This window comes from Solanum stenotomum, chromosome 5 (genome assembly GCF_019186545.1).
Source record: "Solanum stenotomum isolate F172 chromosome 5, ASM1918654v1, whole genome shotgun sequence".
Taxonomy (NCBI): Eukaryota; Viridiplantae; Streptophyta; class Magnoliopsida; order Solanales; family Solanaceae; genus Solanum; species Solanum stenotomum.
In genome coordinates, this window is record NC_064286.1 from 56,420,321 (window position 1) to 56,431,586 (window position 11,266).

Genomic DNA, 11,266 nt, shown 5'->3' on the forward strand with positions numbered 1-11,266 from the left:
GGTCAACGGAACAAGGAATGACAATACCAAAATTAAATGCACGATTATTTTATCCCGCATTTAGTTATGAGTATTAGTTAGACCCGAAAACAATATTGTACATAAAAAGTGGGATAATTCATCTCAGAAGTCATTAGATATCATTGTCTATCCCATCCAGGTAACCAAAACAACTTCTTTAAGGTATATGACAATACAAGACAAGAAATGCATCCCCCAAAACTATACGACATACATACCAAGTATATTATAAAATATTTTTACCAAATTTGGTATACAATCTAATATTTCTGAAATGGGTATTTTTTTCTGGTAATATTTTTGAGCCTCGTGGGCAAACAGTAAATGACTAAATTCTCCCGATTTATATTCTCTCCCTGACTAGTCTACAGTGACAAAATACAAGACTTTAATTAAGCCACTAAGCATTCAAGTACAGCTTAGTGAAATTGTCAAAAAAATTGCTTCCTGAGAGAGAAAGAAAGGAGAAATTTGAATGTATCATGATACAAATTAGAAAGAACAAAAAATTAGTAACGAACGTTGATAGAAGGTCGAGTACCATTTGGTTCTGATAAGATCATGAGGTCTCCTCCACTCGACTTCGTTTTGCAGAAATATGATCATTTTCTTTTGATGTATTGTCCAGCACTGTAGTACTATCCTTATCCTTCATTTTGAAACTCCAACCAAGAAAATCTGACTCCGGAAACAACATAGTTGGAGTTGCTGTGTAGAACGCAAGGGGGACCTGTTTAACTCGCCTCCTAATCTGCAACGAGGTATTATAGTTAGAACGCTATTACATGGAACATTAACAGATACAGTAAATGAGGCAGATGGCCAGCATATGATAAAGGAGGATCTAAAATGCTTAAACCAGCAAAAGAAATGCCAAAAACCTGACAAGAGATTTAATCTTACTATGACAACCCCTAAAGATAAATGGAAAAGAAACTCAGGCCATTTAACTAATCATCGGTTACAGAAGCAATCATATTAATGAAGAAAGTATGCAAGCCAATTGGAGCAAACTTCTCTAAGAAAAAAGTATTGTCAACCAAGAAGTGAATGATTATATAACCAAAACAAATACAGTTGTGTAGTGAACATTACCTCATCACCAAAAATTGTTGCATATGAACCAGAACTGAAATCTTTGACTGATACTTCAGTAGTTTTAGCTCTGACTGTCAAATCGTTCTCAAGGGACAAAACAAATCTAACACATAAAGAAAAAAGTAACAAACTTAAATCAAAGGCTCAATTATACTAACCGTTAATGCACGTTGACACAGGAAAAGCTATAAAAATATGATACACTTACCTTGAAACTGGCGGGCAGTAGTGATGACGGAGTGTGTCAACTTCCCACAGAGAGCTCCCTGTAGAAAGGTAGAAATTTAACACATCATATAAGTCAAGAATAGTGTTATAAACAAATAAAAGGAAAAACTTTACATTGAGGAACGCGAACACTTCTTCTTTTTTTGAGAAGGTAACAATTTGTAATATAAACCAGTACTTATGTAGTACTGAAAGCCCTTTAACAAAAAAGTATGAAAATCTAGGAACAAAAACAGCAAGCCTAGCATGATTCTAATACTTCTAGGATTGCTTCTGCATCTACAGGGGAACTCTTTGTGTACCAAAAACATAATAATAGAATACAATCTGTTTTGATCAAGTTACAAATACCCCAACACCCAAACATTTCTAATGACTAAAGCAAAAACACTGAGAATGTTGGTCCAGAAAACTTAACATCCACTTAAAGGTACACTTGATCAAGTTACGCTAACAAAACAAAAGTTGAAATGCCAAAGAAGAAATTGCACTTGTTCCCAACACCAATGCAAAGATCATGTAGCTAAGAAAGGTCAAGTAATTCCTTGGCCATCCCTTTCCACCAAAAGAAGAAAGAAAAGTATTCTCCACCAAAAAAAAAGTAATAATACTAATAACCAAAAAACAAAGACAAGTACCAATTCAAGTTGATTGGGGACTTTGAAAAGCCTTTATTGATTAGAAAGAAAAAAGAGGAGATGGCAAAACGCTTGACACTACATTGGTTGAACGACTGAAGCTTAGAGTAATAAGGTCATGGGAATGCCTTTTCAACTCAATTTAGAAAGAAACAAGAAGTGGTATAGGAGACTGTGGTAGCTGAACAATTAACTTTATTTAAAAAATTGATTTTTTTTGTGAAATTGCTGAATGATTGAACTTTAAAATATGACAACTAATGAAACAAGAAAATTACTCATTGCGTTAGTCTTCAAAGGATCAGTCTGCTTGTCATCAAAAGGATCAATGCTCGGCTTGACGCTCGACATTTCTCTGCTGGGACTGGAGGCTTCAGTGCTATCATCGTCAGCCCCACTCTCTGCTCCTGTAGTGTCTTTAGTAGTCTCATTACCATCCTCCTACAAAGAATTTTTATCTCAAAAATGAGTTTTACAACTGTCACAATGATGAGGCAGCAGGCAAAAAACTTTACTATTGACATTTTCCGAGCAGAAATATTTTGCACTTATGTGTGTCATCCATTCATTAAAAAATAATAACTATTCCCCAATCCCAAAGCAGTTGGGGTCAACTATATGAGTGTTGTACATCCACTCTACTCAACAAATTAGTCTTCCACATAAACTAGGGGTTCTCTAAGTCTCACTTTATCCCTTCACTGTCCCACATAGATACGACATCTCAAACAATGACTTCAGCAGAAAAGTAGGGCAAGACTCCATAGTCTTACCTGGTGCACCAAGCAATTTATTGAAGGATGTCTCCGTAAGAGATTATGAATTAGAGCATTAATGACTAATGCTCCTGAAGGAGGGACAGCGAGCGATATCCGACTGAGTTTTTTACAAAACGCAGCCGCCAAATATGCAGGAAGAAGTGGTGATTTCAGGCACGAATCAAGAAGCTGCAAGTGACATTCTGTAGTTAGTGTCCATAAACATAATAACTAGATCTGACATATTGCGACAAATTGAAAAAGGTATTTCCATCTAAGACAACAAAGCAAATTAATTGACAAGTAAACCATGCTGTACTGGCATCTTCTTTTATTGCGCTCAGAAATCAACTGATTTTTCAATGAAGCAATACACAAAATATCACATAATTCAGATATCCCCTTTTCTGCTTTGATCAGATCAGTTCAGAATGCAATTCTCCAGAGAACCAATGATGGAACTACGATGAACGTTATGAACCTAAAATCCACTTCCTAAACTACAGAGATGACAGTAATCTTAAAAACATATGCAGAAAATGTAGCATATGCAGAACATTTCCAAGTGTACAGTAATTCATACTTTCATTGGAAGCATGCAACAAAGATGCACATATTTTCGGCCGAAGTACCTGCCCTCAGGTGGAAATTTATGTTACATATGGGATTTGGTATAGCAGCTCAAGTCAAGAAGAACTCCAAACCAAAACCTTTTAAGCACAAACTACAATCCCTCAAAACAGAACTGATAGTCTGATAGTCCACATAGCAAACCAATACAAAGAGGGGAACATACAAGTTTTTGCTATTACCTGGAAGAACTTTGCCCTATGTTTTGCCATAAAAATAGAAGGTTCCAATAGAGCATAGAGCTTTTCATAGAAGTTGGGGTATTCAAGACTATGTTGTGTCATGAGAACAAACAAGCTGCTAAGAGCCATCACACTGACTACCCCACCAATATCATATGACCGCGTTAAGAAATCACTGCATATGAAAAGTACTGCAGTTACTCAACAAAACTTATCAAGTATGAAAGAATAGAATCAATGAGACAAACAAGAAGAAAGTACAATGTGTTACCACAACATAAGAGGATTAGACAGATAGGGAATAACAACTTGATGAAGGTTAACCAGAACCTGAGATCAGAAAGCAAAAGAGAAAATGTTAAAAATCATCATAATAATCGTGTTTCAGGAGTAAAAAAGCAAAACAGAGTCACAAACAAAGCTGGCTGTGGAATAATACCACTTCAACCAAATTGTTAAGAGGGTAAAACAACAACAACATACCCAGTGTAGTCCCACACAATGGGGTCTAGGGAGGGTAGTCTGTACGCAAACCTTACCTCTACTTCGGAGGTGATGTAGAGAGGTTGTTTCCAATAGACCCCCGGCTCAAGACGAAGACAAACTAGGAAAAGTCATAATGGAAGTACAATAGACTATATCTAAACAAAAACAACAGACAGTAACATACCAATACTATAACAATGTAATACTACAAACAAACTACATGAAATAATAGATATTTCACAAAAATCGAGGAACAAGAAACTACAAGAGTAATCCTACGACCACTAGTAAGGACACAAGACAAAGCACTCCCACGAACTAGTAGGGATGCACTCCTACATATTAACCTTCTCCGCTTATTCGCATCCTCCACACCTTCCTATGTTCCACGGTAACTGCAATTGTGTCATGTCCTGTCTAATCACCTCTCCCTAATATTTCTTTGGACTACCTCTGCCTCTCATGAATCCATCCACAACCAATCACTCACACCTCCGCATTGGGGCATCTGTGCATCTCCTCCTCATCACATACCCAAACCATCTCAACCTCGCTTCTCGCATCTTGTCCTCAACCGAAGTCCCCCCCACCTAGTCTCAAATATCCTCATTTTTTAATTCTCTCTTCTGATATACCCACACATCCACCATAATATCCTTATCTCCACCACTTTCATCTTCTGAATGTGAGTTTTTGACTGGCCAACACTCCGTGCCATACAACATAGTTGGTCTAACTATCACTCTGTAGAACTTGCCTTTATTCTAGGTGGCACCTCTTATCACACAAGACTCCGAAAGCCATCCTCCATTTCATCCACACACTCTACAAATACGATGAGTGACATCCTCGTCAATCTCTCAGTTTCCTTGGATAATCGACCGAAGATACTTGAAACTACCTCTTCTGGATGATCTGTCATTAGAAAAATTAATGTGACATAGATTTTACTTTTCCGCCCCAGAATTGCTCCCCATCGGCTTTCAAAGGCTAGTTGAGGTTGGTTAAAGCTATAGTAAGGATAAAGTTTCACAATTTCACGATAAAGATAAATTCATGAAAATGCTAAATCATATATAAAGGGACTATTAACAATAGGATGCATTTCTATTTCTTCACATAAACATGCTATGCACTACAAAACTTTAAAGGTCAAATAAGAATCAAGGTGTAATATGACAGCATCACTTACACAACTTGGATCAAGAGATACCGGATAAGAAAAGAGGAGAGGAGCAGAGATCATGGAAGCACAAATGTTCCCGGAAAATGGAAATAAAAAGATAATACAAGTACCAAAACCCTGTTCCAATGCATGAAATAGATATCCAGTCAATGGAATTGTTATTCACCTCTTTGTAAACATCAACAGGAAGTGTTAGTCTAAGGAATGATATCCAGGCTTTTGTAAATTTCAGTTTCATCTTTTTTGCAATGTTGGCTGGAGATAGAACCTGAAGATCACAAAGCATTTAAGCTATTAGCTTGCATGAAAACCCAAAGAGAATCAGTAGATGTCCATAAAGGAACAATCCAACAATGTGAGGTACACAGAGGAAAAGGTTCTTTTTTATTCTTAATTTCTTTTCTTCTTAAATCACAAGGTTTTTTCACTAAATACCTTGATATTAGTTGATTCACCCTTGCGCTGCTTTCCAGTGTGTCCTTTGTCATTTTCTTTTTCAGTAAATATACCTAAATAGGATATAAATATAAAATCAAATCACTAGGAAATAAGACAAAAACATCAGGTAGAATATGTCATATTTCAAGCATTGGCAAGAAGAATGATATGGGCAGCTTGCTATAGGCCTAAAATAGTAAAAGCTAGAAACTGCTAAAACTTGAATTGTACAATCCCGTCAAATGAATGTTTCAAAAATCAAAACCAAATAGAGTGATATATGCATCGTATACACATTGCACCTGTGTGATTGGTATTTTACTTCCCTTGCTTTGCAAGTATCTAGCTACCACTCTCAGGGAACGCAACAACCAAGAAAGTACAGTCAAATCCAATTCATCGTCGCCCCTTATTAAAAAAGAAAATCCAATCCATTGTAGCTTGATCCATTGCCAGTAAAAGTTTTAGTTTTATTATAACTATATGCACAGTTTGGAACTCGATTGATAATGAACCTGCCCTACCTTTCTCCAATCAAATTCCAGACTCTTGGAGTGTTTGAATCCGCAACTAGAGGTATTTGAAGTGACAAAAGTTTTACTAGAGGTCAACTAGGCGACCTGGTTGGGACTTCTTTTAGAGAAGCCAAAATGCAAGTGAATTCAATAAAAGGTGGGAATGATGTTATTTAAGAAATCATAATGTTTTTAAAGCGATCATGTTCTTTTTTCTTTTAAATGTTATTTAAAGAGCTCTCACCATCATTCTAAGTATGGAACAATCTGAAGCAAAATGTCGGCCTCCTCCATGGGTAAGCCAAGTCATGGACAGAGGTCAAAGAAGCACACACATAAAACAGATAGGTGCAATCCCAGCAAAAAGCAATTACTTCTTCAATTCTAAATTTAAGAAATGAGGAAAAGAGAGAGAAGGGGAGGAGGGGGGGCTTCATGTACAATTTCCTGTTCTATTTGTCTGTCTCCATATTCTCTGGTTATTAACGACTCTTTTTGAGCTTCACTTGATATGATACTTAGTCCTTTTAACGATTCATGATGACATTTCCGTTTGTATAGGGTGTCTTTTTTGTTATGCCAAGTGCAAGATCCATTTACTACATCTATCTAAGATCTGGTCAGATATATACAGATATGTGCTTTACATGCTACATGTCATATAAAAATCAATTGTGCACTAATCTCCTCCATGAAAGGTATCAAAAAATGGCTTAGTTGAGAGTTCCTTCAAAAAGCATTTGGATGTCACAGAAGAATAAATTATTGGGGCTTGATTCTAGAATTGAAAGTTCTAATGTTCCGTGATTTTTGTTTTTGCACTTTGGACGCATGGACTTCCAAAAGTATTGTGCACTTTTATCCTTGACCATGGACAAACCCCTCAAATCTTAATAGCTTTCATATTTTGAAGTTATATTTAGATGCCTTGTCATTGGGTACTTGAGATTTGTCGTTCTATGTAGAGCTTGAGCTACTTCATGTTTTGTGTTTTCGAATCTTAGAGCGTGCAACTCAAGACATGACATAATTGGTCAACTTCAAAAAACAAAAAATTAACATCAGGGAAATTGTGTAGGTCCTCTTACTTTTTGAATACATCTTGTACATGTGGTTTCCCCATCATTAATAAATTTAGATACCTTATCCCAAAGAAAACAATGTAGGGCATTTATAATCTAAAAAGATCAAATCACTCATCAAACTATGAGCATTGCATTTCAGTAGCTACACTAAAAATGCAATCATACAAAGATACCTCAATCGTCAATCCAAAATTAGTTGGGGGCTAAAAATGCATGTACTCAAAATGCAATCATAATTAGACTGTTTCTACCCTGATCATCAACCCATCGCAATCCTTCCTCCTTTATACGGTTCTTCAAACCGACTTACTTTGCCAACTTAATACAAAAGGCATAAAAATTGCAAATACCCAAAATATAAGGCCATGAAGTGTAATCTTTATATCAAGACCATGAAATGTGATTATTTCAATTGCAATACATCATTAAAAACTTAAAAAGCTATTTGTTCATAAGAAGAGATTACACAACAGTAAATAGCAAAATTAAATACTACTCCCTACGTCCCATTTTATGTGGCACCTTTTCCTTTTTAGTCCATCCCAAAAAGAATGGCACCTTACTACAATTAGAAACAATTTATAACTTTAAAATTCCTCTTTTACCCTTAATGAAATGATATACAACCACACAAATATCTAAGGATTGTTTTAGACCACAAGATCCAAAACTCTTCCTTTTTTTTCTTAAACCCCGTGCCAAGTCAAACGGTGTCAGATAAAATGGGACGGAAGGAGTATGATAGATCATGAAATCCGTTAGGACAAACATTCTTTCATATCTTAAGAGAAGTAGATGTGATATAGAGGTAAATGGAATAACATGGGCAGTGAAGTTCTTATAACCAACCCCAACTTGCTTGGGACTTGGGCTTATTTGTTATAATACTTGTTTTAGATGTCAAACAGAAATGAAGCACTTGTTAGGATTCAACAATCGGTCAAGTGAAATTACCTGCAGGGTTCCACATATCATATTCTGCCTTGTCATCTGAACCTTCCAGGGGAGGGATACGAGATAGTAGATGAGATAACTTGTGAACTGATAGGTCCAAGCTTTAAATCATGAAAAACAAAGTTACAAAAGGAAAATCTTGAGCGCAATGTTTTGACATTAATAAAATAAAACCTCTGGGTAATCACTAGAGGTAAGAACTGCTTCTATGAGTTGAAAATAGACGTGGCACTCAAAACAAAAAACTGTCATGTACACTTTGTCAAATTGGATATCAAAGTATTTAATATACAGTAGAAACATCTTATGAGGAAGATAAAAAGACAAGACTTCTACTGCATATTAAATACTTAGATAACTATCATGGATCTAAAAAGGTGATAAAGCTCGGTTTACAAATGGCAAGCCGGAACTAATCAAGAGTATATTTAAAGGATTACTTTGAACCGATCCCCAAATATAAGAGATCATTTTTATCAGCTATTTCAGCTTCACCTTTTGTATTAACATTAAATAAATTATTATTATTATCTATAAGAAATTATATTGGAACACTTGAAACATATCATCGAGAAAATGCCAAGGCAAAATAAGAAAAAGAAATTAATTTCAGATAATCATTGATAAAAGAGTCGTCGTTGGACCCTATAGTTAAACATTTCTATAACAATCACTTTCTATAACGACAGTTCATTATACAAGCAAATTTTCTTCGAAGCTGATTTTTTCATATTATATTCTACCTTTTAATCTATAATCTTTTATCTATACACAACTTTCACCATTGTACTGGTATACTTCTATAATTAGAAGTTTCATTGCATATCTTTAACCTAATATTCACCATCTGTAGCTTATTGATATTTTAAGTTCATATTCACCAACCAATCATGAAATTTTACTGATTGTTGGAGAAAAAAGATATTGAAAACAGAAGACAAGTTTTTACTCTGACTGCAAGATTCTTTAAGACCAAGTTGCTTCCGAGTTGAAATGATAAAGAGATCTTGAAAGGCACTTCCAAGTTGGATTTCTGTGGCTCTATTAGAAATGCTATTTAATGCATACCAAGGAATGATAATTCCATTTTAACATGCTATTAGTGCTAAACTTAAAACTATTTCCAGGGATCACATAAAACCCCACCATTTTCCAGGCTTATATAGTATTCACTAGTAAATGGGCTAGGGCAACAATAGTAGTTTAGATTTGCTCAATGTTTAACCTGGTAATTGTCCAGAAAATTAACCAGAAATACTTCTTAAATGTCAACTAATGAGAATGTATCTTTGTCAAGTTTAAAATTCAGATTTATGCAAGAAGACCTGTTGAAGTGAAAAACAATTGACACCTTAATTCAGATAGCCACAAAACTTGGCATCTATATAATTGGATAAGGATATAGAAGGTGAACTCTACTGTTTTTGAGAACCATTATGCAGATGACACTCTATGAGAATTGACAGGCAAGATGCAATGACCTGGAAAATACAATTTAGCTGATCCTTTGTCAGACCTATCACCTATGTTTCTTTAACATTCTAGTTATCTATATTCAATTTAGAAGTGCTGCTATAAAATTAAGAAAAATAAAAGGTCAAAGAATACAGTTTCAGGATAAATAAATCACACTGAAGCATCAAAAGCGGATGACATAATCACAATTCGTAGTGCAACAACATTAATTGCATTGGCTTTCTGTAACTCATCTACCATAGTTAATCAAATGTTATAGAAGCAATCAGCATCCAATACAAAAAGAAGAATAGTTAGAAATACATTAATTGTGTAAGAAAACACTTTTGTATCATCCACTTGATAAAAAAAATTGTATTTTCCATTAAGTAATTTCTCACTGAAGGAAATAAGCATAAGCCGGATATTTAAGCCAACCTTGATTCTGGCTGATTCACACCGGTGGTGTCTAGTCTCTCCCTTCTATCGTCTGATTGTAGAAACAGCAAAAAAGGGATGAAAACAGGCACAAGATAAATACAAGAGGCAAAGACAGGATATCAACATATAGCAAATAAGGTAGTGATACCTGAGATATCATTGGCTCCTATGCTTCGGGAAAGCTTTTCAAAGCTGATATAAGTAAAATATCTGATGAAAGAAACCAACTGATCAGAAAAACATGTAAAAATCCCCTACTTCCATTCTCCTTAAAACTCCTACTTCGAATCTACCCGTACCCCCAACCTCACACAAGAAAACACAATCATTTGAGGACATAGTCTCCATACCTGATATCAATGTACTTAAAATACTTTGATGCGAGCAACTCGAGCAAAATATCATCAATTTCAAGGGATGAATGAACCTAAAATTTAGAAAGACAACAAAGTATCCTCAAATCAAATTCCTTGCATAAACTACAAAAGCAATAAATAAAAGAGGTGACTTACAATGTTATGGAGAAGCCTATAGTAAATAGCAGAGTGAAACTTCCCACCGTTTCCAACTTTCACAAACTCCATCAACGTGTCCAACACAACTTCCTAATCATCCAAACACGAAATTAACACATACACATCATATCCATAAATTGAAAAAAAAAAAGTCGAACTAGCACTTACTCTAAGTGAGTCATCGGATTGCGAACAGATTACAATATCCAGAAGTGATTGAACGAAGTCGTCAAACTTGGAACGAACCCATGTTCGATAAATAAACTCAGGATCACCTTGAGAGTCAGAAGTGAAGGAAGAGGATACGGTAGTAGAAGGGAGTTGGGGAAGTAAAGGAATGAAGAATGATTGAAGAGAAAGGAGAGATTCAAGTGCATATTTAGGACGAGTGGAAGGGGTGATGAATGAGAGGAGAAGAGGAAGGTTATTGACATGAGCTCTTGAAGAAAGAAGCTGGTGACCGAGGGTTTTGAGGTCCGAGAGTGAGTATTTGTCATGCTTTTTGTTCTTCTTCTGCTTCTTTGATGGCATTGAAGACGCCATTGTTAACTTCTTCGAGCTTTGGGAGAAAACAGCAGAGCAAGAAGAAGGACGCAAAAGTGAAAAACGTTTAAAATTCTAGGGTTTAAGACAATT

The 11,266-nt window shown here is 35.5% G+C and overlaps 1 protein-coding gene across 2 annotated transcripts; it reads right to left on the minus strand.

Moving 5' to 3' along the window:
- Positions 1–225: 225 nt before the first annotated feature.
- Positions 226–11,222, minus strand: LOC125866104 (protein NUCLEOLAR COMPLEX ASSOCIATED 4). 2 transcript variants are annotated; one of them, XM_049546400.1, is made up of 16 exons: positions 10,799–11,222; positions 10,628–10,720; positions 10,466–10,542; positions 10,264–10,325; positions 10,113–10,164; positions 8,220–8,320; positions 5,663–5,736; positions 5,394–5,495; positions 3,827–3,885; positions 3,556–3,730; positions 2,759–2,932; positions 2,264–2,426; positions 1,328–1,385; positions 1,117–1,222; positions 563–772; positions 226–468 (listed from the first exon to the last, which is right to left on the minus strand). In XM_049546400.1, exons 1-15 carry the CDS (start codon positions 11,171–11,173, stop codon positions 581–583), a joined length of 1,863 nt encoding a protein of 620 aa, XP_049402357.1. In that variant the 5' UTR covers positions 11,174–11,222; the 3' UTR covers positions 226–468; positions 563–580. The 2 variants fall into 2 exon arrangements, with proteins under 2 accessions (XP_049402357.1, XP_049402356.1); XM_049546399.1 differs by having other exon boundaries at positions 226–772.
- Between the last annotated feature and the right edge of the window lie 44 nt (positions 11,223–11,266).